Here is a 27,615-nt window from a genome sequence, read left to right as displayed (position 1 = left end):
CTAATGAAAAACGCAGGCGACTTCTGCTAAAGCCACTGATGATGACTCTCAACGCCAGGCAGGAACTCCCTCCTCTGGCTGAGCTCAGCTACGAACTTCCACAGTCACTAAATGCTCGCCTTCAGCTGCAGATGAGCACAGGCTTCCTGCTCCCACTGTCACTGCAGATTAAAGACACCAGAGACGCTTGTTTCAGAGGGAGGCAAGTGATCTAGGAACCACTTTATAATCCGAGAGAAGAGGATCCGCAAAGAAATAAAAGGAACTGTGAATTGCGGTTTTAAAGATAAACACCCTATCATGACCCATCTTAAAATCCAAGTCTATATTTGGGTTGACTGTATTTCCAAAACAGAGGAAACAGCCTGCCTGGGCCAACTCACGGCGCACACAGCTAGCAGGCGGCTCAGATTTCTTGGGATTCCATAGCCACGTGTCCTACCGAGAGGTCAATGACCAGGTTGGGGCATAAGCGAGAGCCGGAGGCACAGATTTCTGACCCAAACCAGCTTGATTCAAGCTGCAGTTCTGCCGTGTTGTGTTACTTTGTATAAGTGATTTCTCTGTGTGCCTAATCTCCTATGTGTAAAATGAGGACAGTGTGTCTATGCCACAGGGTAACTGGGAGGTCGTCCTGAACAGTGCTGTGCTTGTGAATGCTTAACTGGCCTCGGACAGAGAGCAAGGGCTGAAAATGTTGGTTACCACATACTAAATCCAATGCACTTTAGGAAGGTAGAAACTTTATGTGTTAACATCCAAAGCCAAGAGCAACATTAGGAATACCCCACCCCTGCCGTTGCCAACACATGTACATACACCCCACATTAGCACACACACAAACATAGATGCACACAAACACACAAGTATGAAATTTGCCACTATTGACTTGGGGTAAGGAGATGAGTATCTGCTATGATGTAACTTCTGCTTTTCCACGTGAAAACATAAAATACTACCTACTATTCGTTCCATTAATTCCACGACCAACCGATGGTTTGAATCCTGTGTGAAAGTGCTTTAGAATTGGAAAAAGACAAATTCTCCCACCCCCCCCCCCCCCCGTTTGCTAACTGTATCTATTTTACTTATTATTATTTCATGTGTTTGACCTAAATGCATGCCTGTGTCAGGATGTCAGATCCCCTGGACCTGGAGTTATAGACAGTTGTGAGCTGCCATGTGGGTGCTGGGAATTGAACCGGGAATCTCTGGAAGAGCAGCCAGGGCTCTTAACCACTGAACGACCTCTCCAGCCCCTGCTAACTATATCTAGAGACTCTAACTCTCTGAAGGATGCTCTGTGGTTACTCCCTGGCCAGTAGGTCAACAAAGGATTGATTTCCCTTTGCTATAAATCCACCAATCTCTCCCCTTCAGAATCCTTTCTATGAAACTTTCTGTGACTCACTGCTGCCTGGGCAGGAAGGTTTAAGTAAGATTAAGGATTTGTTTGTTTTTACATGCAGAGACCACAGAAACAGAATTTATCCTAAGACTTCCCATCCTAAGAATAATTCTGTGGTTTTTGGTGTGTGTGTGTGTGTGTGTGTGTGTGTGTGTGTGTGTGTGTGTGTGTGTAATCAGAGCTTAGAAAGGATCACATTTAAGAACACAAGACATTCAAGACAATACTTGAAACTAAAAATGCTATAAAAACACAGGAATTAGTTTAAAGACCAGTTTCTCGGCCAGAGTCAGTTACCCTTCATTTCACTGGCACTGAGAGGGAGGTGGGTGTGTTCCAGGTGAGAGACCGAAGCCTCTAAATAACCGAAACTCTTGCCAAGTAAGAGTCAACACTGTCAGGTTTTGGCAGTATTGTGTTCCTGTTGACCAGGGCTCTTGTCAGGGTTTGGGACTACAGTGTGCTCCAGAGACACAGGAGGTGAACGGCTGGTCCCTAGATGGTAGCACTATTTGGGACATGGGGAGATGAGGCTTGGCTGGTGTGTATGGCAATTTTTTTTTCACTTTATTTATTTTTATTTTATGTGCACTGGTGTTTTGCCTCCGTGTGTGTCTGTGTGAGGGTGTCAGATCCCCTGGAACTGGAGTTACACACAGTTGTGAGCTGCCATGTGGGTGCTGGGAATTGAACCTGGGTCCTCTGGAAGAGCAGCCAGTGCTCTTAACCAATGAGCCATCTCTCCAGCCCCTATATGGCAAATTATTAAGGAGCCTCTGCAAGTTATAGCCTGCTCTGCATCCAGCCCAACTCTGTGCTTCCTGTCTCTCAAAATGTGAGGAGTGGCGACCTCACACTCAGACCACTGGCCAGCTGCCATGCTTCCCTGTCACGATGGACTGAACACCCTCTCAAACCAGGAGCTGAACTAAAGCTCCTTAAGTTGTTTTCGTCACCACAATGGGCAAAGCGGTCAATGCAATCCTCCACAGACTATAACACGAACTGTGACACACACAGTGACCTCAGGAAGACACCTTGACCCAGGCGGTATAGCAGCCTGTGCTGGAGCTGACTTCAGGCCTTAGGACCCTTGTGTGAGGGAGCCGCGTGGCTGAACTCTACAGCCCGCACGGTCTCTGCAGGCTCACACTCAGCAATCCTGTACTGACACCCAATAGCAAGGGTCTCATTAAATACACTGAGTTATTAGCAAGTTGAGTATGTGTCCTTCTGCAGCGTCAGGGTGGCCAAAACGAAAACCACGCAACCAGTCTTTTAAAGGCAAAGGGGCAAATGAGTGCTAATATGTAATACCACAGAGCAGCGGTTCTCAACCTATGGGTCTCCACCCCGTTGGCGGTTAAATGACCCTTTCACAAGGGTCGCCCGGGACCATCTGCATCTCGGATATTTACATTGCCATTCCGAACAGTAGCAACACTGGTTATGAAGTAGTGGTGGAAATAATTTTATGGCTGGGGGTCACCACAACATGTATTAAAGGGTCGCAGCATTGGGAGAGATGAGGACCACTGTTGTGGAGGAAACTCCTGCATGTAATACTTTTAAAAAAGCATAAAAACACTCATGCTGAGGCTAGCAGAGTGGTTACCCTTGCAGAATTTGGGACAGTGAGTCACCAGAAGGTGGCGCTAAGGAGCACCAGGCCACCGACAATACTGACCCCGGTGACAGTTACTCCATGCCGGGTAGGAATCATGCAACCACACATCTAAAATATATGTGAGTTACTGTAAGTTATATCTCAAAAAAAGTAATATGAGGTTAAAAAAAACTTAGACCATGAAAACCCAAGAGCTGTCAAAATCATCATTTTACAGAAAGACCATTAATTAGTCTGTAAATGTGTACTGCATTTTAGTTTCCAGCACGCCTGTGATGCTATCTGATAAGTGTGTGTATGTGTGTGTGTGCACACGCACGCACGTGTAAATAGAATATAAAGTATAAAGCAAAAGTAATGGAAGTGGGTAAGGTCTACAGCTAGGCACTAATATCTGGGGGATAAATGAGTTGCACCTGATTTAGACATGGAAATGCTTCATTTTAAAGTCTGAAACACAGCAATCCCTAAATACCATGTTGACATACCCTGGGCTGATGTCTTGTCTCATTACATAATGGTTACTTCGAGAGCCAATGTTTCTGCAAGAGGCTGGCTTTAACTGAAAAGTACACATAGGGCTCACGTACACAGGCCGCATTGTTTCTGTGATAGCTGTCAGAATTGATTAAGTTAGGTTCCAAACCAGCCCACCCAAATTCAGAATTTCTATTTGGAAAATGCCCCTCCCCCTTCCACTCCCCATCTGCTTTGTGAGCCAGGCAGTATGCTACCAGATCTGAAGTCACAGACAGATAGGGACATGATAAGCTTGGCCCTGGGAGTGTCCGCTGTTTGGGTGGGGAGGCACGTGAATTACTTGTGTGTAGGAGAATGCAGTACGTGTTACAGAGAACGGGCCAAAGAGGAAGCTGTGAGGAAGCCGGGTGACTCAGGGAGGCTCTGGGAACGAGACACCTGATATGGACTTGGGGGTGGAGACTTGAAAAGCTACCCAGATGCTTGTGGCAGTTCACAACTAACACTCAGGAAGTTGAGGCAGGAGGATTGCCGTAAGCTTGAAGGTAGTTTCAAAAGGAAAAGAAAAAACAAAAAACAAAAACAAAAACAAACTCAAACCGAAAGCAAGGAAAGAACCCAGCTAAGACAGACCACCTGGAGACCACCACATATGTGAAGTCCACTACCGAGTGCAACGTCACGAAACAAAAAATTACCTAAGGTATTTAAAACTGAGTTGACCGATGGGTCATTCTGTGGGTATGAATGCAAGATGAGGCAAAAAAAGTTGTGATTTATTTTTACTCTTATGCTTTGGTTTCAGTTTTTTTTTTTGTTTGTTTTTGTTTTTGTTTTGTTTTGTTTTTGATTTTGTTTTTTTTTTTAAGACAGGGTCTCTCTGTGTAGCTCTGGCTGTCCTGGAACTCACTCTGTAGACCAGGCTGGCCTTGAACTCACAGAGATCCGTCTGCCTCTGCCTCCCCAGTGCTGGAATTAAAGGCGTGCACCACCACCACCCAACTAAAAATCTTTTTTTGAGACCAGTCACCCTGTGTTGCCCAGGCTGGCCTTGAACTAGGGACTTTGCATCAGCTCCTGTTTGCTGGGACTGCAGGTGCACTATGATGCTCAGCCTTTGATGTCAGTGTTCTCAACCTTCCTAATGCTGCGACCCCTTAGAACAGTTCTTTATGTTATGTTGACCCCGCAACTATAAAATTATTTATTTATTTGATGGATATGGGTGCTCTGTCTTCAGGTATGCCTTTATGAAAGAAGAGGGGCATTAGAGCCTACTATAGATGGTTGTGAGCCTCCATGTGGGTGCTAGGAAGTGAACTCAAGACCATCCAGTGTGCTCTTAACTGCTGAGCCATCTCTCCAGCCCCCCCTAAAATAATTTTTAGTGCTGCTTCATAACTATAATTTTGCTACTGCTATGAACTGTAATATAAATATCTGATATGTAGGTGGCCTTAGGCAGCCCTTGTGAAAGGGTTGTTTGACCCCCAAAGGGGCTGCGAACCACAGGTTGAGAACCACTGGTCTACTTTCTTACTAAGTGCACAAAGTTCCAGAGCTGTGACTGGACTGTATTTCAGGGGTTTCATGTTTGGTTCATGTGCTGTGAGGTCACAGAAGACCGCACAAGAATGGATGTGTCTGATTTAGTCAATATATTCCTGTGTTACTGCATACCAAGGCTAAGTAGGCTTGTGTCTGGGAGTCAGGGATCGTGTAACTACACCTACTGTTAAAACACACACACACACACACCCCACATCACAAACATACACACACATACTTTCTCACACACAATACACACCACACACACTCTCATACACACACACACACACACACACACACACACACACACTTGAAGCTAAGGTTAAGTTCTTATCTAAGAGAATATTATCTATCACATATCTACCACACGATAGACAACCAATCATTTTGCTTCTAAAAGGCACAACTGGTCATTTAGGGCATTTCCACTAATTTCTCCCCTGGAGACCTTTATCAACACTAGACAAACTCCAGTTATTTTCGGTAGCCGTGGTTCTTTCCATCAGGGGATGGGCAGATTACAAAGGCGCTGTCTTCAGACCAAAAGATAAAGCAGGAGTTAGAGAAGATTCTCTGGAGGGAACAGGTCATTCCCTTGCGGACTACAAAAAAGAATCCCGTGGCACATCACATCCTACGTAACCCTACAGTCTAGCAGCACGGTAGTGCTGTGGTCACCTACTTCCTCAACCAACTAGGTACTGAGACAAAAGTTCTGTCCAGAAAAACAAACTTGGATTATGTTACTAAAGGGGGGGTGGTCTCTTATGGGGGAGATGTGATGGCTACTGTTACCTGACCCCTGAGCGGGATCTGGAGCCACCCAGGAGACAAGCTTCAAGCACACCTGGAGGGATCAGGCTGGCCTCTGGGAATGCCTTTGAAAGGTTCTCTTAATTAGGTTAGTTGATGCGGGAGACCCACTCTAAAAGTGGGTGTGCGTCCTGGCCTGTGATCTGAGCAATGGACTCATCGCTCTCTGCTTCCCGCCTGCTGCCATGATCGATGCATGATCGACGGTCCCCCTGTACAGTGAGTCGCTCTGTTCCAGGCATTTTTAGTACAGCAACAAGGAAAAACCACCACCACCTACGGCAGTGATTGGGAAGGCTGCTTGGGAGTTTCAATGCCAGGTATCGTTCTTCCTTGATTAGGACAGTGGATCAAATCATGCGTCTGGTACCCCACTTACAGTCCTCACTCCCCGCCCCCAAGACCGTGAGAACTCAGATGGGGCACCTGCTTTGAGCTTATCACAGAACTGCCTGTGTTCAGAACCATCGTTTGAAAACCTACTGTCTGTATGCCCAAAGGGTCAAATAGGCTTCTTAATAGACTTTATTCGTGCTGGCTCCTTAAGATATTTGAACGGTAGTTTTTTTGTTTTTTTTTTTTTCTTCTCCTTTCCTTGGCCTTGGGAAAGCTGATGAACTTGACTCCAAGGCTTTGAACAATGTCATGTTATCTACAATATGGTAATGCTTCATTAATTCAGTTCAGTCCACCTACTTTATTCAGCATTTCAAAATGTTAGAGGACCATCTGTTTGATATTCATCAACCAAGAACATTCTGAAACCTCATTCAGCCCGAGATATTAGCCTGAAACTGATTAACTAACATTTCTTTGGTCTCCATTCTTCAGTAGCTCTGATGGCCTCACTGCTTTGGTCTCTATATTTCAGTGGCTCTGATGCCCTCACTGCTTTGGTCTACACTTCAGTAGCTCTAATGCCTTCACTGCTTTGGTCTATATTCCAGTGGCTCTGATGCTCTTACCACTTCACATGTTTTATTATTAAGGCCATTGTGAATATGCCTGTAAACACCTCAATCCTCTGGCAAAGATGCCTGGCTTGACTACTTTTCATCCTGGGTAACCATGAACCTGACGGTGAACACATACTTCACATCACAGGACTGACTCCAAGCATGCAATCACATGTAATCAGAGACAAGGGTATGTTTATTTCACATTATGGGGTCCACCCTTCAAAGGAACTAACTTAATATCCATAAACAGGGGCAAAGTGACAGTGTAATTAGGCAAGAACTAAGTGACAAGCAGATTTGGGTACAATCATCAACTTTCCATTCATCCAGCATCTTTTACCAACAATTTCAATAAATCTTTCCAACTGTTCTTGCCGCGAATCTCAAGGTCTGACACATCTATTCTCAGTGTCATGCTGTGGAACTAACAGTCCCTCAGCCTTTAGGGCTAACCTCCCCTCGCCCTTGCCCACCACACCCACCACGTTTCCCCCCTTGACCTTCCTTCAGCTCGCTCACCCGCCTTTACTTGTCTATCTCAAATCGTTTCTACTGCATGCTGGATCACTGCTGTGGCCTTGACTCCGTAGTCCCCAGACTACTCCTTTCAATGGTCACTCACACACTGTCGTCTTTAGGATGGAGTTCAACTTCCCCGAGCTGGACTTTCCAGGCTTCCACGCCCTGACCCCATCCAGTCTTTGAAGACATTCTGTACTTTCTCCCTCTCTCCCAGAGCAAACAGCCGGACCCAGTGAACCGTGGCCCGGCTAAGTGCTCCTGCCCAGATGACTTCCATCTCTTCCTTCACCTTTGTTTGGAGGCCCACGCAGACACGCAGCTCCACCATGCCTTCCCTCCCTCAGGGTCTACTCAGGGCAGGGATGTTTGCAGACACGCTAAGGCAAAGCTAAGCTCCGCATCAGGGAATCTCCCACGTCCAAAGAGATCACAAGAAAAGGCTGTTAGTGAGGTTACAGCAAATAGTTCGGTGGCCACAGGAATGTTGCCACTACAGCCAAGGGAGAAGACAATTGGAACCCCCAGATCTCCAGCCACTAGGCTGTAAATGCAATTCCACTCTTCACGTGTTTTAGCTACGCATCACACTTTTCTTCTCCACAATCATGAGGAGAAGGGAAAAATATTCTGCCCACCCCCTCTCTTTGGGGGAAGTATGGAGGATTGAATGGGGGGGCCTTATGCATATAGGCAAGCACCCCACCAATGACCTATACTCAGCTCTCAGCCCTCTTTCTTGATTGATTGATTGATTGATTGTTTTTGTTTGTTTGTTTGTGAGACAGGGTTTCTCTCTGTATTCCTGGCTGTCCTGGAACTTCTTCTGTAGACCAGGCTGTCTTCAAACTCAGAGATCCACCTGCCTCTGCCTCCCGAGTACAAGGATCAAAGGCGTGCACCACCACCGCCTGGCTTTACTTTTTATTTTGAGATCAAATTGTCCAGGCTGGTCTTGAACTCACTCTGAAACCTAGGTTGACTTTTGAACTTGTAATTTTCCTGCTTCAGTTTCCTAAGTAACTGGAGTTACCAGGCCCAGATATCTAGCTCCTTCGAGTGTCCACATAGTTTTTAAACCAAACAGCTCTAAGAGATGCGAAGATGAGGAACGAAAGGGAAGGCGTTTAAGTCTTTGCCTCTTTTCCAAACCCTGGCTAGTGCTTCTACTACCACAGTCTGATTCCACCTCTGCCACCACCACCACCCGCTTCCAGTTTTGGAAACGGCACAGACAACCATCAACAGTGAACCACTTAAAAAAAAAGATGCACCAGAAAACGATACGGTGGTTCAAATGGAAACGGAGCTGAATGTCGACCACGGGAAGCTGTCCAAGGCAAACTGTGAAGCGGGAGAGGCAAGATGTTGAGTTATGCCTCTGGTGCATATCCATCTGCGCTTCAGGAGGGGGTGGAGCGGGCTATTGTAGATGTGTACAAGGGTACTGCATGTACACGGAATTTTCTAGAAGGGATAGCCTAAGAATGCTGGATGATAGTCACCTGTGGGGTAATGGACTGGGAAGAGTTGAAAGACTTTGTTTCACATTCTTTCTTGCTCTTGTTTATATATATATATATGTGTGTGTGTGTGTGTGTGTGTGTGTGTGTGTGTGTGTGTGTGTGTGTGTGTATGTGTATCCCTGGCATCATGACACATGACAGTGTCACTTGGAAATAAAGGACCATGTCCTGGTGTAGGTACTCAGGGTACTTTCTATCGTTACTTTGTCTTACCCTCCTTCTACAGGTCATTAAAATCGAAACAGTTAACTGTAAGACAGCACCAAGCAGGTCCTCCAGGAGGCCACTGAGAAGATGCCACTGTCACCATATGGTGGCTCCGTGTGCTTTACTGCTCCTGAAAACCTTGTCCGGTGGGACAGGATGTGGGAGAAGTCATCAGTGTGGATAACCTCCATCATGGGAAGGCCTAGGTTAATGTGTATGTTTGAGTCTCAGCTTTTTTTTTGTTTTTTGTCTTTTTAAAGTTCAAAGAGTATAAAACAACAAACATTTTAAAATAGAAGAAAGCTTACAGAGTAAGAAAGTATTTTTATATAGCTCAGTGGTTCTCATCCTATGGGTCATGACTCCCTTGGGGTCAGATATCAGATACCCTGCATATCAGATATTTACATTGTGATTTGTAACAGTAGCAGATATGAAGTAGCAACAAAGATAATTTTATGGTTGGGGGTCACCACAACATGAGGAACTGTGTTAAAGAGTCGCAGTATTAGGAAGATTGAGAACCACCGGTGTAACTAGACAATGTCTCTTTTAACTGGTGTGTAGCTAGACGATGTCAACTGTTATTGAAAAAGTCACAAAGTCGAAGAACTTAAAAATTTTTAGAAAATAAAAAGTGATATTAAGATCAGTTTACTATCAAAGAAAAATATTGTTTTGTAAGTTTTAGTAGTGCCCAAGAGTCCAGTTTCTAAAAATAGCATCTACAGGACTATCCATGAATGCCCCAGGCCCTCACAGTCCCTCACCACTGAGTCACCCACTGACTCACGCAGGGCGGCTTCAGTCCTGGAAGCTCCATTCACGGTGAGTGCCCTATACAGGTGCACCATTAAAGCAAAAGTCCTTGGTATTTTTATTGTTTTCTCCGTGTTTAGAAGCATACACACAAACCCACCTTATGTTACAGCTGCTCATGGTATTCAGCACAGTGATACGCATGCGGGTTTGTACTTAGGAGCAAAAGGCTGAGCCTTGTACTCTAGCTTTGGAGTGTATTTCATGATGCTTGTACAACAGTACCACATTGTAGTGGGTAGCCATCCCAGCCTTGGCCTGGAAGTTCCAACCCCCATTGAGGCTTTGGTAATGATCACGCCCACAAGGCAGGGCTGAGGGAGGAAGCAGAAGACCCAGGATCGAGAGCAGAGGTTTCTCTTGGTTCTGGGACGCTGGATGCTGGAGGTAGACCAAGCAGAGTTCTCCAGAGAACACTGCGGGACTGCGCCATACCTTTGCCAGACCCTGCAACCTACCCCTTCATTTGTAAGTTACCCCACAAAATAAACCTCCCTTTTAACTACGTGGAGTGGCCTTAATAATTACACCAATACCACACAGTGAAGCCTTTCTCAGAAGCTAGCCACGCTCCAACCCCCTTGCCATCCCTGGTGTCATGACACATGACAGTGTCACTTACCTTGGGATGGCTAAAGAGACAGACTGGTTACATGGCTCTCACGTGACTTCTAAGGGCTAAGCTGTTTTGTTTGTGATTCCTAGTCTTTAATGTTTCATCTGGACTTTCAGAAATGGTTTAGCAAAAGCCATATCCTTAAGGTTGAAGCTACTTTCTCAGAAGCCGAAACAGAACAGAACTTTGCTAACTAAAGTACATATTGGCAGTTGTAGGATTTTGAATGGAAGCAGTGCTAAAATCAGACTAAGACAAACTGGACATGTTTACACAGAACTGATTCCTAAACTATTGAAAACTGGCATTTGAACATGCACATGCCTTGAAGATCCAGAAACCTGACTACTCAGACAGGAGACTACATTAAAAGTAGTCACAAGAGCATCAGTCACAAAAGCAAACCCCAGGAAAAATCAAGAGACGACGCACAGATAACCCAAAGGCCTCGGCGAAGGGAGTGTACATACACGCTCATACAGACGCACGTGCACAGAGGAGTCACGTGGGCTAGAGCCAGGCTAACGTAGAAGACTGAGTGTGAGGAGATAAAGCAGGTTAAAGAAGAACACATCCTGGGACCGGTGACGCTGAGGCTGGAGCATCATCAGTTTGAGGTAGCCTGAGCTACGCAGTGAGAGCCTGGCCATTACAGGGACCTAGTAAAATCCTTCCAAAAACCAAAACAAAACAAAAAACAATACCCCCCCCCCCCCCCCCGACACACACACACCAAACCCAAACAAACAGAAACCAAAACAAGCAAACAGGAATATATTCAGAAGGAAGCGTTATAAAGGTCAGATGCCAACTCTCCTTAGAATACACACACAGGTGGTCAAGGGCCTAGGTGAGGCGGGATAATGATTAACAGAAATCTTCGGACAGGGCTGCTGGCATCTCAGGGCTGGGAGCGCTGTGAAATGATCACCCGGTCAAAGAGAGTCACAGGGCACGTCTGTAACTGGCATTGGCTCTTGGGCGTTCCACCTTCTCTTTTTCCTTAGTGCAATATTTCTTCTGCATAATATTTAGCACTTTGCAGTCGTTTTCAAAAGAAAACCTATGGAAGAGAGTACTAAACTGTGTGAAGTAACAGAGCAAATAGCATCGTTTCCAATCCTCACGCTCTGTCCCTATAACTTTACTTTCATTTTTACAAAAACATAATCTTTTTTTGAGACAGGGTCTCATTATGCAGCTCTCCCTAGATGGCCCAGAGCTCACTATGTAGACCAGGCTGGTCTTGAACCCACATAGATCTACCTTCCTCTGCCACCCAAGTGCTGGAATTAAAGGCGTGCCACCATACCCACACCTCTTAACATTTAAAAAGTTACAAGGAAAAACAGTTTTCATTGTACCCGGCATTGTGTAACATAAGACATTTTCATACCAGTATGCTATAGATCGCTGGCTGAGCATAGTCCCTCCACAGCCCCTCCCCCACTCCGTTCCTGGTTTTGATTTTACTTTCTGTGACATACATACATACACACATGATTTCACATATCTATATAAAATCCAGGAACTACAAGTAAGAAGGCCTGGTAACTGCCTAAGACAGGTTTGATTCACTTAATATGATCATCTCCACTATAACTTAACCTTTGTGTAATATTACAATTTAAATTATGACCTGGATTTAAAGGCCCTTAGGCCACTCTGCATTTAGTCTTGACTTTCTGATCGTTGTTCTTATCAGGTCACACCCAGGCAAGTGAAGGATATGATCAGGAGAAAATCCCTAGCCACGGTGAAGGCTAACCCCGATAGTATAACTAACCCACTGACCCCCACCCTGGTTAGAGAAAATGAAGGGGTTGTAAAGGTGGGAAGGGTGCCAACATGGACAGGGCACCTCCAGAATGACCTGTCCACCAATCAGTGGCTTGATAAGGCTACACTGGATCTTTGTGAACAGCCTGGGGGTGGGGGTGGGGGTGTAGCAGCTGAAACTGTTGTAAAAGCAGTAGGCTGTGGGGGGCAATTTCTCTTTCATTCCCACTGACACCCCGCATGCCAAGCGCTGTTAGCCATGCCCCTCACAACGCTGAGGCTACGGGATCTTTTGCTGGCACAACTGGATCCTCCAATTTTTTCTCTTTAAATAACAGAAATTTAACATCTGAGATTTGAGTGGTCAACATCTTGAACTTGCCTCTCCCTCTGACAACCCCAGTTCTTGTGGTTTCTAAAGACCAGAGGAGGGCTACCAAGAACATATCCTTTTAAAAGACATTCTAGATAAACCTTTGATGAAGAATCAACTGGAAAAAAAAAAGACTGAAGTAAAATTAAATATTTTAATATCACCAGGAAGTGGTGTTTTAGGTCTTTAATCCCAGCACTGAGGAGGTAAGTTGAGGCCAGCCTCGTTACAGAGCGGAGTTCCAGGACAGCCAGGGCTACACAGAGAAACCCTGTCTTAAAAAACAAAACTCAAGCAGGGCAGCGGTGGTGCATGCTTTTAATCCTAGCACTTGGGGATCTCTTGTGAGTTCGAGGCCAGCCTGGTCTACAGGGTGAGATCCAGGACAGGCACCAAAGCTACACAGAGAAACCCTGTCTCGAAAAAACCAAACCAAACAAACAAAAGGAAATAAAGAAGTATTTTAATATCTAATGAGTAAAAGGCCACTCTTTAAAGCCTTCCACAACAGCCCCACACAGCCACACAAATGCTGACTTCCTGCGTCACCAGCAGCTCCAGGGTAGGACGCGCATGTCCCAGATCCTGTACTTCTGCAGAGCACACCACATCCCACCAGAGACGTCCCACGATGGGCAAGGGAGCCCGGAATCAAAGGCACACTACACTCCCTCCCCCCAGTCTACTCCCCCACCCACGCACAGGGCAGTGTCCGCCATGCCACACCCTTCTTGCCTGTGGTGGCCCGAGGTGACACAGAGGTGTCATGTGGAAGTTGGAGTCTCCAAGGAAACTGGAATGCTGGATGGACACTGTGGGAAGACGGTATGTCAGAGTAGGAAGTGAGGCTCCTGAGCCTGTCAGACCAGGCAAGTGCGCGGGGTGGGGTCTTTTGAACACTGGAGCCCCCACACTCGACCCCTTCTCAAAAGGGTGAATGGCAAAGGGATGTGGCAATGTACTAGGAGTTGGGGTATTTAAAGACCGAGAAATCCACTTGGGAAATCAGAGAGGGATTCGAGAAAGCGCAAAGGCAACTAGCTGGGACAGAGTAATTTGTATTTCTTTTGGGCATCTTGCAGGATATTAATTACAAAAGGCCAGACAATACATATTTGCCCGCAGGGGCTGTAAAAGACTTACCAAGCACAGGACACACGGGAGCAGAGCAGCTCGGCTCTCACCACCATGCCCAAGGCAGCCAGCCGACTGTGCATGCAGGCAGGCAGATACTCTCCACAGCACCTACCCTACCGATGACTCACCCTGGACTTTGGAGATCAACTCACACTATCTCTGGATATTCCTGTGTTTGTCTCGGGGGAAACTCCACGCCCTGTACTGTGCCCAGAACAACTGTCAGCAATAATGGGATGTATTCAGCACCCTGCTGTACAAATGGGCTCTTTGTGCTGATGGCCAAGCCATAGACTGTCTCTGCAGAGAGGCCCACCAGGGCAGAGGCCTGCTAGCACAGGACTCAGGGAGGGCAGGACAATTCACATTCAGCCTGGCTGGTCCGCCTGGGTGCCCACGAGGAAAAGACCTTGGTTCAACAAATCCAGGTTGGCAGAGCAAATGCAAAGTAGCAGAAAGAACACACACACACACACACACACACACACACACACACACACACACACACAGCCAGCTGTGAAACGGCCACTCAGGGCTGAGGCTGGAAAGTGGCAGTGGTGTGCAGGCCACGTGCAGAGTCAGGAGACCCCTTCTTCTGTTGACCCTTTCCCAAGGCAGATGCTCAGGGTACTTGAGTGTCAGGCACAACCAGAGAGGCACAGGCGATATACAGCCCACTTCTTGTCTAGTGGCCACAGAGGAAGGAACAATGACAGCCCCTGATAAGTCAGAGGACAGGCGTACTTGGTGCTGAGGGAGCTCCAGGGAAGAGGCGCCAAAAGGGAGGAGCTGGGCTTCTTTTCTTTCTACAGCAGAAAGGCGGATTTGTTTGTCTAAAGTTGTTGCAGATTAGCAAGCCGAGAGAGACAAATTTGGAGAAATCATGGTCTGAGAAACTGAGACGGCAGAAGCACAGAGGCCCGGAGGCCCGCAGGGATCAGACCCTGAATGCCTCCACTTAAATCAATCTGAGCTCATCTGCCAGGCCCCTGACAGCCCGGAATCCTTGCAGTCAGGATTGAAGATGCTTGGGTAGAGGGGATGCAAGGCCGCATTAGTATAGCAGAGCAGAGGCCAGGGGTGGTCAAAACTGGAGGATGGTACCCCAGGCTCCAGGGACAGCATTTGCCTCTAGGAAGAGAAGGTAGAATCAAATAGCAGGAGCTGAGTAGGGGGGGCTGAGGGGGGTTAGAGGGCAGAGACAGAACACCACCATTTCTGTTCCAGTCTCTTGGAGGCTTAAGATCATCCACACAGTAGCCAAGAGGGGCGTGAGCTAGAGGGTTCGGCTTTAGACGTGATGAACTTGAGGTTCTCCAGACGTTAAGCACAGGTGTCTTGGTTAGCGCTCTGGACTAGTACCTGGAGCCCTTTACTCCAGGCGGGCATGGATTTCAAGGGTTAGCCGGAACCACTCAAGCCCCAGCTCTGCCTCTTTGTTAACTGTGTGACCCTGGGCAAGTGAATTCACCTTCTTGAGACGACTCTGCTTTCAGCTAAGGAACTGTCTCTCGGGATTTAACGAGCTCAGAAGAGGACCTAATACCCTTGCAGACAGAAGATAGTTCCTACTTCCTCCTGCCCTTTCTGCACTGCTTTGTTTTATCATTTGAGTTCTTCACCCACGCAGCAGATTACAAGCTTTCTCGCGCTGTCAGTCACCCCATCTTTAATTCCCTTTTGACCTTCCTTGTACTCGCAGAGTCTCAAATATTTGAATTGCCTCAAGTCATAAGGAAGGCTAGGGCCGGGATGGGCCAAGGGAACCGGGAGTTTCCTGCCCTTCACGTTAAATAACGAATGCAAAGATCCCAAAATTGCTGGGTGGTTTCAGAGGTATTGATCTAACTGTTTGGGGGTGGGGGGTGGGGGAGAGGAAAGGGCAATGGGGTTTAGAAACAGAGAATTTTGCCAGTTTAATAAAGTCTAGTCTGCGTGTAACTGCACTGTAATATTTAGGAAGAAGCGTGTCTCCTGGAGTTAATATTGCATGGTCTCTCTCTGTCGTAGTTCAAATCAGGGTTTAAAAAGTGCTAAATAATAAATGCTAGCAAATGGGTCATACCTCAAACAAAATGTTAAGTCAACAGAACACTCCATAAGAAAAGCATGTTTTTTTTGGGGGGGGGCTGGGCTTATTCTGCTTATTTTCAATACAAATTTAATTTTTAATTCAAATGAAAACACCTAAACTATAGATGGCCCTTGACCTGACATGGGAGGATCAATATAAAAATTTTAGACTTTATGATAGTATGAAAGTAATGTGTGTTCAACAGACACCGTGCCTCCAAATTTCAAATCTTCTCCTGGGCTAGTGATGCAGGGTTCAAAATGCCCTTGTGGCGGCAGGCCATAGCAGAGCGGCAGCTTCCTGTTGGTCATGTGCTCATGAGAGTGAGCCAGTGGGCTCTCCAGTGGGCTGCGTGGCTCCACTCAGGTCAGATGCTTTAGACACATTTTCAGTGGATGGTACTTTCAAGTACCATCAGAGGCCGAGAGCAGCTGTCCACTGAAACTCCAACATCACACTGTCCACCAGCAGCCCAAGTTCAGTTCAAACTAAACAGGACTCAGGATCTAGGGTCGCTGTGACCTCAAGCCCTCAGTAAACTCAGCTAACTACCTGCCTGGGGGTTGTTCTCGCCTCTTCTCCCTCACGACACTGCAGGGATATTCTAAATTCTTTTTCTCACCAAGAGCTCACTTCATTCTTTCAAGCCAGGGGTCTTTGGGTGAAGAAGTCTCAGGTCACAGACAGGGACCTGTTTTCCTGCCTTGGCAGCAGCCAAGCTAGGAGATCAGGCTGTGGATAAAAGACGGCATCAGCACCGGGTGTGGTAGTGAATGCCTTTAATAGCAGCATTCAGAAAGCAGAGGCAGGCCGGTCTCTGTGAGTTCAAGGCCAGCCTGGTCTACAGAGCAAATTCCAGGATAGTCAGCCCTACATAGAGACCCAGTGGCAAAAATCAATCAATAAAACAAACAGAAAAAAAGAGATGGTACCAGCTTTGGGAGGACAATGATTTGTACTTATCCTTGACACAAACACTTTTACTTTAGTAATATATCTATCTATTTGGGCAGTTGGGGGTTGGGGAGCAGGTGTTGGGGGTAGGGGAGCAGGTGGCGGGGGGGGGGGTGGAGGACGGTGTTGAAGCTGTAGCTTGACACACACACACACACACACACACACACACACACACACACACACAAGATTGCTTTAATACATATGAGGTTACAGAAAAAAGGACAGAGATTTGAAATATAATATTATAAGTCCAAACAAATACAGGGAAAACAAAGTCCGGCCACATCCTGGAAGGAACTTGGACAGTGTGTATGTCAATGGGTTAAATGGTAGATGCGTCTGCACAGAGACTGTGTCTGTGAAGAAGCACAGCAAATATAACCTCTCTATGCATGGCGGGGTGGGTGCAGGGTGGGGGGAGGGGCAGAGGCTTTAGTTTTCACCTCAAGACCTTTGGTACTATGGAATTTATTGTTTCCAATGAACGTTCACTTAAAAATATTTTTTAGCTTTATTTTATTTTTATTTTATGTTTATGGGTGTTTTGCCTGTGTGTGTGTGTGTGTGTGTGTGTGTGTGTGTACCACTTGCAGGCAGTGCCCATGGAGGCCAGAAGAGGGCGTTGGATCCTTTGAAACTGGAGTTACAGGTGGTGGTTACGTCACCACACAGGTGCTGGGAACTGAACCTGGGTCCACCTGGAAGAGCAGCCTCTGAGCCTCTTTCAACCTCTGAGCCATCTTGGCACCTCTGAACTCACACTTTTTAAATTAAGCTCGTTGGAAAAAAGGTGAGCCTTCATAATTCAGACAATTCACTTAATGATGTCATTCAATCTTTGCTCAGCAGGAAACACAAAACCTAGGCACGCACAGAGCACAGAGGAGACACACACCGAAATGTGTTTGCTTCAGCAGTTCATGACCCCATCAGTAAACTCAGCTTCTTAGGTGAGCCGGCTGCTCTCTAAGGCCCTGGCTCTGTTACGTGTACTTCCACCATTTAAGTGGCCGAATTTGGTCTTCCTCATGCTAAACACGTGTGTCTGAACTTGAAGTTAGTTTTACTCAGGAGGTCTGGGGAGGAGGGTTGGTTTCTTCTAGTTTAGTCTCAAATCTTAAAAAGACGCCCCCTCCCCATAAAACCTTTCATGCTAAAATACTCATAAACATTAAATAAATAAATCTCTGCCACGCCTTTAATTCCAGGACTTGGGAGGCAGAGGCAGGAGGATCCCTGTGAGTTCGAGGCCAGCCTGGACTATAGAGTGAGTTCCAGGACAGGCACCAAAGCTACACAGAGAAACCCTGCCTCCGGAAGAAAAAAAAAGGTGGATGCCCAGGCTCTGGGTTGGCCCTATGGAATCTTTAGGGCTCAGAGTCACTGTTTTCAACCAACCTCCCCAGGGAATTCTGCTGTCTCTGCCGTTGCCTCAGACACACTGGAAGTAACGCTGAGTGAACACATCTAACCAACACCGCGCGCGCGCGCGCACACACACACACACACACACACACACACACACACACACACGTGTTCACGGTTGCACTGCTCCAGAACTCGCCGCACCAGGAGTGAAGGCTTTTCACCAGCACCGCCCCTTCTGGCTCCTTAGACAGGTTGGGGGGGGGGCAAGCATGGTGGAGAGCCCTGTCTGGGAAAGCGGGGCCCTGTTTCTGAGCCTGGCTGCCATCACCTAATCCCGACCAAGGGGAATCTGTATAGAACAGCGTCCCTTCTCCCGGAAGCTCTACCCCTGTTTTTTTTATTCCAACTACAGTTTGACATCATTGAGCTGGATGAGTGGTATTTCCAGAACATCCACTTGTAAGATCACCTGGGGACTTTCCCCTCCTTGCCCCACCCCAGACAGTGAATCAGAATTTCTAATAAGGTTCTGCGTCTTAAGCTGGAGCCCAGGTAGTTATGTGCAGGGGAAGTCTGGGAAGCATCAATCCGGGTCAACCCCACTGTGAGAAAGGAACCAGGCCTGACTGAGTTACATAATTTCCCCCCAGGACTGATTAACGAGGGCTGGGAGACCCGGGACGACGTGCGTGGTGAGCTACTTCTTTCCTCACAGACCAACACTACCTGCTACGTTGAATCATCAGGGTCCGCGTAGCCGCGAAGGTTCTGATTCAGCATGAGGCAGAGGTAGGTACGTGACTAATGAAACCTGCCTTCAAGGACGCATGTCAGAACGTGTTGAAAGGGTAAGAGACAGGATGACACCCTGGCCTTTAACTGGCCCCCCACACCCCCCATTTCTTTCACTTTCAGTATCAGCATGAGGTGATGAGGTGGGGAAGGCGGACTGCACCCTGGGAGAGAGCAAGGGCAGCTTGGCAAAGTGCATGCAGGTGAGGCAGGAGCTGACTCAACCTCCTCACCATTTCCTCAGCTAGTGTGAGGACGGTCGGCCCAACAGCTCTGCTTGGCCACACACTGCGTCTAGCGACTGCCAGCCGGCCCTGTGTCTGTGGCCTGGAATCAGCATTTCTAACTGAGGAGCAAGGATGAGAACCACCCCCCCCCCCCCCCCCAAGCTCCAGCTTGGAAATCACAGAGCAAGCTTTGACTCGGGGAGAGCTGGATCCACTTATAATTGCCTCTAATCGGCCCTCCCACACGGTCGTACAACTTACAGCTGTCTTCACAGTTCCCAAAGGGATGCCATAGAGTCCCTTTCTACCTTCAAAACCAGAATCCTTTCCAGCTAGGCTCTTCACAAAGCTGTTCTGATGTTTCCTAACATATCGAGAGATTAAACAGAAGATGCAAAAGGCAGCGATGCCAATGAGTTTTAAAGAGAGAGGCCCTCATCTCTGTGACCTCGCTGGCAACTCTGGGATTCACGCTCACAACCGAGACTGATACCCAACGGGAAATCTTTCCCGTTCCAGGGTGTGTGGTCCTTAAGACGCATGCGTTCCTTCGGACGTCTTCCATGACCTGATTTTTATCTTTCTTGGCATGCTCGACTCTCTTTTTTTTTAATAAAGCCACAACCTTTGTTGCCATGGAACCCAATCAGACATGAAGCCTGTTACTATGACTTCCCTGCAGGGCTAAAAAAAGACCCAGTGACCAAAAGACCAGCGTTTTCTTTCAGAAAAAACAAAAAACAAAAATCAAGGCAAGGAGGCTTCAGAAAGGATCCGACACCTTCCTGTCTATTAACACTTGAGTTTCATATACGGTAGTCTGAACTCTTAAGCCCGTCAATATTTTATTTAAAAAAAATTAGGTTGGGACCTTCCAAAGATGATTTTTTTTTTTTCTTTTAACAAATAAAATACCTGGCAAGGAGGCTACAACCGTTCTCAGGAGTCTCCCATTCCCACTCTTCCAGGTGAGCTTTCTCAAGACCTGTTTAGCAAATATGTGTCACTCAGCAGTTACCAAATTGCAGTATCCATTTCCACCGGTACTAGGTTTTTGTCAAGAGCTTGTTATTTCTCTGCGAGGAGAAGATATCTAAACAATACAATCAATCCTGTGTTCTGCCATATCTGAAGCTGGACTCGATCCGTGGAGAAAAATATCTGACGCTCACAGCGGAGCTGTGTAAGGAAAGAAAAATGAACATTTGCTGAGTGCCTACCATGAGCTGGGCATCTCCCATCTCACTGTGTGACTGAGTACTACCACCAGGGTTCCGAGAGCCCCGAGTAGCTCGCTCACGCTGCCACACAGCCTTGGTGGCTGGTTCCTTCTTTTATCTCTGGCTCGGTGCTGAGCGTTCTTCATGGGGGCATTCACAGTTGCTCAGCTCTTCTCCAAAGACGGCATGGATTCATGGATTCATGGATTCGATCTTGACTTCCGGCTGGCTATGGTGGGAAAATGTTTATCATACCCACGAAGCAGCAGCTAACCCCTTGGGGAAATGATGAGCAAATATCCTGTCCACTTGTCTAGGATGACACGGGATGAGCATCCGTGCGAGGCATACTGGGCTAGCCACCGCCCTAAGCCTTCCAGTCCTGGAGCCCATGGTGGGAAGGACCATGGGGCTCTGGTCTCCTGCCGAATCAGCAGAACAGAAGTCACAGGATTAAACTCACAACAGCTGTTCTAACCTGGACAAACAGCTTTAAGAAGTGACTAGAAGGAATACAGGGAAGAACAGGTGCTGATGTTGACGTTAGAGTGCTGGCCTCTAAGTTAAGGCTGTTTTACCTAGTAAGGTGTGTAATGAATACAGCAACAACTTTCACGGAAAAAACTTAATTCACTACAGAACCGCCGTGCCATACCACTCGGCAGACAAAAGGGATCGTGGGTGATGGTGAGGACACGGGAAACCAGACCCACATACGCTGCTGGTGGGAATGTATGTCGGAGCAGTCGTTCTGGAAAACTCTGGCACTTCCTCCAAAGCTTAAACACCACGTTACCAGGAGACCTAGCAATCACGCTCCTACTATAGACCCAAGGGGAAGAGTAGCTAAGTCGAAAACACTCGCAAGCCCAGAGTTCACAGCAGCGTTATCCCAGAGGTTATCAGATGATGAAACATGACCATAGAATCTCAGAATATTATTCATCCCTGAAAGCAACAAAGTACTGGTTCACGTTACAACATGGATGTGTCTTAAAACACGTTAAAGCAGACAGACAGACAGGCCACAAAAATACGTAGTTTCGCTTTGGGAAAACGTATAGAGTTGGCAAATCCTAGACACAGGAAGCGGGCTGCCAGAGCCCGGGGTTTGAGACAGATGAAGAGTGACGACTGGTACCCTTCTGGGGCGATGCACACTTTCTAAAGTTGATGGTGTGGTGACTGCATGACTCTGTGAACACATGACAGCCTTCAGTTACACACTTAAGCTGGGAGGGTAGTACAGGATCATAATTCCATACATATTAAAGCTTTTCAAAAAATAAAAACATAACATACTGGCTTTTAAAAATTTTTTTGTTGTCTGAAAAGTAACCTGACTCATAAGATGACCAGCCCTGAGTGGGCTTTTGTTGAGTTTTGTGTGTGTTTGTGTACATGTATGTATGCATATGTGTGTATATGTATGCAGGTATACATATTTGTAGATCTGTATGTATGTGCATGTATATATACACATGTGCATATGTATGTATGTATGTATGTGCATATGTGTGTACATGTATGTATGTATAGATGTATGTGGGTGTGCTCTCCACAGCACATCTGTGGAGATCACAGGACAACCTGCAGGAATCAATTCTCTCCTTCCACTTGTGGGGTCTGGGGCTCAAACTCAGGTCCATCCGGCTCAGCAGCAGGCACCTTTAAAAAAATCCATCTCTTGGCCTGGATAGATGGCTCAGAGGTTAAGAGCATTGACTGTTCTTCCAGAGGTTCTGAGTTCAATTTCCAGCAACCACATGGTGGTTCACAACCATCTGTGATGAGATCTGGCGCCCTCTTCTGGCTTGCAGGCGTATACGCAGCAGGCAGAACATCGTATACATAACAAATAAAATAAATAAGAAAAAAATCCACCCCACCAGCCCTAAGCTGCTTGCTCTCTTATTTCTACACTCGGGGATGTTGCAAACTGGAGCTGTCATGGACATTTCCTGGGGTTCCATGAGTTTGCTACAAGCAAATTAAAATGCTGCATTTGCTTAGATGGTAAATAATACAATTGTCGTGGAGGAGCCTCAGAGCGCCACCTACCACCAACCAAGAACCGCCCAGCTATCAAACTGCTTAAGTTTGGACCTGTAGCTGGGCCAGGATAGCATTAGTTCACTGGGTCAGCGAAGGCACCTATACATACCATGTGACCCAGTTTGAGCCCTAGAATCCACATAAAGTGGAAGGAGAGAACTCACTCCACAAGTGTGCTATGGTAGACACCTCCCCGACACACGAATCATGCACACACAACAACAACAACAATAAAATTAAAACAAGGAATCACTGTAGCTGGGCACATCCATTTCCTGGAGCTCCTGTAATAAGTTCCACACACTCAGTGGTTTAAACGGGCAGCAATTCCTTTTCTCAGAGCTCTGGAGCCTGGACCCAAAATCTGAGAGTAGAGAGGGCTGAGTGAAGACACCAGACACCGAAGATCCCACGCCTCTCTGCATGTGTCTGAGGCATCATTCCTTGGCTGGCATGTAGACTCATTGCCCAAACCCTTGGTCTTTACAGCTTGGTCTCTGTATTGCGTCCCTAGGTGTGTGCTGGCACTGTGTCCAAATTACCCTTCTCACAAGGACGCTGGTAACAATGATTTCCAGTCTACTCTACAAACCGCCTTGTAACTCTACAAAGGCTTTGCATCCAAATAAGGTCCCGCTGTGAGACACTGGAGGCCTGGATGTCAACAGATGTTTGGGGGAATGTTCAAGCTATAAAACCCGCTTTAACTATAAAGAACACAGCAGCTCCCATGAAGATCAAATTGTTTCACAGTGAACAAAGGTGTCACAGGCAGAAATTTTTTGACAGAGGACAGAGCTATGCTGGATTTCTGTCAATCCAGTTGGCGAAGTCAGTATTTAAATGCAGCTGAAGGGGCTGGAGAGAAGGCTCAGAAGTTAACAGCATGGGCTGTTCTTTCAGAGGACCCGGGTTCAATTCCTAGCATCCACATTAGGGTCTTGCAACTGCCTATAAATGCAGATCCAAGGGATCTGATGCCCTCCCTCTTCTGACCTCTGCAGACACTGCATTCACATGCAAACCTCCATACATACCCATAAATAAAAATAGATCTTAATAAAAATAACAGGCGGTGGTGGCACACACCTTTAATCCCAGCACTCAGGAGGCAGAGCTAGGCGGATCTCTGTGAGTTCGAGGCCAGCCTGGGCTACACAGCGAGATCCAGGAAAGGCGCAAAGCTACACAGAGAAACCCTGTCTCGAAAAACCAAAAATAAAAAAAATAAAAACATCAAAATAAATAAGCTTAGTAGATTGTAGAGTGGTCACTACTGCCTTTGTGAGCACTGACCTGGGCTACAGGTAATATCAACTTGTGATTTACATGATTACTGTCGTACATATTTAATTTGCTTGAAAACATCACAACAAAAGAAAATTGAGGGAAATTTTCCTTTGGAAAGCTAATGAATTCTGATTTAACAACAAGAAATTCACTTATTCTAAAGTAGACCTAAGCAAAAAAAAATATTGCTAATTAGCATCTTGGAACAAGTATTTTCAACAAGCCAAAAGCAGAGAGAAGATAAAATTTAAAATATGGAAATAAGGGTATATGCCTTCCCTAATTGGACGTATTTAAATAAAAACCACAGCCAAGTCCTTAATTAATTGTTTGATGTACTTAAACACGGAACTCTGAAGAGACAGACCTTTCTGGCTTTTGGAAGGTGTGAACTCAAATATTACAGCGATAGCTGGATCTGCGCACGAAACTCTCAACGGACGCTTTCCTGCCTTCCTCGCTTCCCTCATTTTCTATGCAGCACCCATCCATTCCACACCGAAGGCAGCAATCCCTCCTGCCTGGGGGCTGGAAAGAATCCACAGGGTGAAAGGATAGGTTGGCCCAGGTTGGATGGCGGGGCACCCAAGCCAGTTGTGAGTTAAGAGAGGGAGTCAGGGAAGGCCCTTGGTGTATGTGAGCTGACACAAGCTCACATACACCCTTATAAGGAACCGGTTACCTCTTACAGGAGGAACCTGATGCTCAAAATGGGCTGATTTCACACAGTTGTAAGAGGGCTCAGCCCAGTGTCTCTAAATCCTGGCCCTGCACTGTCCCCTCACTGCACCATGCAGAGCTCACTGCACCATGCAGAGCTCACTGCACCATGCAGAGCTCACTGCAGGCTGACAAAGGGCTCCGACCTAGGCTGGATTTAGAGCTCAGTACCTCCACAGCTGCCATTCCAGCCTAAGCCACTGAGACCCCACCCCAGCGGTCTCCCCGGGTCCACCTCTCTGCCACCCAGCAGCCAAGGCTGTGCTTACAGAACCCTGAGCCACGAACTGGCTTGCTTGTCAGGTCCGGAGGCTCTCTGCTCCACTCACTGCCCACCTGGCTCCAGCCATGATATCTCCTGGTGTGACTGGACACAGCAGACCCGTGTCTCGGAGCATCCGTGCTTGCTGCTCCCTAGCCAGGAAGGCTGTTCTTGCACAGCATGTCCACAGGTCTTGTTTAAGAAAAGCTTTCTGGAGTCTCTTTTTAAAACTGCTCCTCTCTAGCTCCACCTGGGCCTAACCAACTTCTGCTTTATTATTATTTTTAATTAATTAATTAATTAATTGGTCTTTCAAGACAGGGTTTCTCTGTGTAACTACCCTGGGCTGTCCTGGGTCTCGCTCTGTAGAACAGGCTGACCTCGAACTCACAGAGATCCTCCTGCCTCTGCCTCCCGAGTGCTGGGATCAAAGGTGTGCACCACCACCACCCGGCTTATTTGTTAATATATCACTACCACTAAATATACATGGACTTTTACCTGTGGGTCTCACTTGTTTGCCTCAGCCTACTAGAACAAACACCAGACAACAGCAGGGTCTCTGTTACTCATGGATGCTTAGAACATCGCAGGGGACCGATATATACATATTGGGGCATTTACTGTGCTAAATGAGGCTCCGAAGCTGACAGTCCATTCATGTACTAGGAGAAAGATCTTGAGCCTGTCACCTCCATATATGATGCTCCTGATTCGGGGGCAGGGGGTGACCAGGAGACAAGCAGGTAGTGGGGAGCAGAGCAGAAAGAAGCCAGTTTAAGGGGCTCAAAGGAGTCCATCCTTCCACTCAGTGCCATAAGAGACACCTTCCCGTGCTACATGTTGGGGACACATGGCTGCCACTAATCTCAACGTCACTGCCAAGGGCACACCACTCTCCATCTTCTCTTCTATTGGAGTCAAGAGTCCCAGAACAAGAAAGCTCCAGGCATGGGTTTGGGGAGGGGATCCCACAGGCCAAGACCCTGGGGGAGGAAACAGAGAGCCTGGTAGTGCCTTCTAGCTCTCTCCTCCTTTCCTTGTGGATTGTAGAACATTACTGTATGTCTTCGTTACTTTTCTACAGATGTGAAGAGGCACCATGACCAAGGGAACTTGCAGAAGAGTTTATTTGGGGGCTTACAGTTTCAGAAGCTTAGAATCTATGACTGTCATAATAGAGAATATGGCAGCAGGCAGGGAAGCATGGCACTGGAGCAGTAGCTATGAGCTTACTGCTTGATCCGCAGGCACTAGGCAGAGACAGAACTGGGAATGGTGTGGGCTTTGGAAACCTCAAAGCCTGCCCCCCAGGGACACACCTCCTCCATCAAGGCCACACCCACCAACCCTTCCCAAACAGCTCCACCAACTGGGGACTAGGTATGCAAATATATGAGTCTATGGGGGCCATTCTCATTAAAACTACCACACTGTCCAATAATTGTACAGATTACTGCATTTCACCATGTCGTATCCATCCATATATAGAATACTGTTTTGCTTTCTTTTTATTTATTCTGTGTCTTTTACATCATTCATTTGATCATATTCATTTTTTCATCCCTTTGTATCCACCCTCTGCCCCCCGCAACCTCCCTCCCAAATAAAACAAAATTTAAGAGAGAAAAGGGTTGGGGGGAATCTCATCATGGAAGCAGCAGTGTGACACAGTGAGTCACGAAGTAAACCCCTTTGTCCATGTATCTTTACTTGCAAGTGTTCACTGCAAAGATTTACCCCGCCTCGTTATCCTCACTCAACCTGCCTTTCTCAACCTCAGAAGGGTCAACTTCTCTGTTCCAAGTGTCTGTCAACAAAAGCACTCTCCTTGGATACTAAAAAACAGTTTCTGGTTCCCCTGGTTAAGCTCTGCCTGTTTGCACGGAGTTTTCTTGCATTACGCACGACCCTAGAAAACTTCCCCAGAGCCCCCAAAGGAACTCACAGAGCTAATTCTTTAGCTGATGTCAGGCAGCCAACAGTGGTTATGAACTTGCCTACGCAATGCCTGATAGGCATGAGGTTATTCCAGGCATCACAGCCTCATGGATGGTGAAGAAGCAAGACTGTAAGTTCAGACAGCAAGAACAAATGAAGCCAAACAAAAAGCTACAAAGTGGGAAATGGAACACTTTTCCAGGGAGGAGCCTGTGTCACAGAACACATAATGTCACCTGACTCTGATCCCCTCTCTGAGTCCCCTCTGGACCAAACTGGGGGTTAAGGCGGATGATGACATCATAATAACCACAATGTACCTAACTTTACAAAAATTCTAGGCATATAGATAAATGGTGCCTTCTGATTTGGAAATTCTAGGAAGGGACTGAAATCACTGTAGGACTGTTCCAAAGAGCAAATAAAATCCCACTGAGGGAGGGTTACTATACTTTCTTGAGGTTACGTCGGTCTGTTTTCAGTAGTTAGCAAAAAAGGTGACGGATTTGGGTTACAAAGGCAGTGTTCCACTATAAAAACCTGCGGTTGCCATGACAATTAGCATCCGCACTCCTCCCTTCCGGCAGCATCCTTCTTCCATCTGAGTCAAAGAACGTACCTGTACACCCACGATTTAGCATCCCCTTTGCACAAGGCTACCAAAAAAAGACGTATGTACGCATATACAGAACACACACTGAACGGCCAATCAGAGGTAACCAGATCTTTGGAAAATTGCTACCATCTGTCCTCCACCCCCACCAAGGTCCTACAAACCATGAGACACCCTGCAAAGAGGGGTGTGCTAGTACAGGGAAGGTGACCACACTTCTCTGACCCAGTCTCTCATGGTGGACCAGGGCCATGTCTTCCCAGAGGAGATCACGTGAAGCCAGGG

General features: G+C 46.9%; 1 protein-coding gene across 7 annotated transcripts in view; it reads right to left on the bottom strand.

Moving 5' to 3' along the window:
- Tmcc3 (transmembrane and coiled-coil domain family 3) overlaps positions 1 to 27,615 on the bottom strand; it is a 267,591-nt gene that overhangs the window by 23,592 nt on the left and 216,384 nt on the right. The window contains exons 1-2 of one of the 7 annotated variants that reach the window (XM_036169711.1): positions 13,818 to 14,001; positions 13,401 to 13,486 (exon numbers count right to left, since the gene is read on the bottom strand). The exons of 3 other annotated variants lie outside the window; for them this stretch is intronic. In XM_036169711.1, coding sequence (XP_036025604.1) covers positions 13,401 to 13,442 — 42 coding nt within the window. In that variant the 5' untranslated portion in view covers positions 13,443 to 13,486; positions 13,818 to 14,001. 3 more of the 7 variants (XM_036169713.1, XM_036169716.1, XM_036169720.1) reach the window with 3 other exon arrangements.

Source organism: Onychomys torridus, chromosome 20, assembly GCF_903995425.1.
Source record: "Onychomys torridus chromosome 20, mOncTor1.1, whole genome shotgun sequence".
NCBI lineage: Eukaryota > Metazoa > Chordata > Mammalia > Rodentia > Cricetidae > Onychomys > Onychomys torridus.
This window is presented reverse-complemented; position numbering and strand designations above follow the sequence as displayed.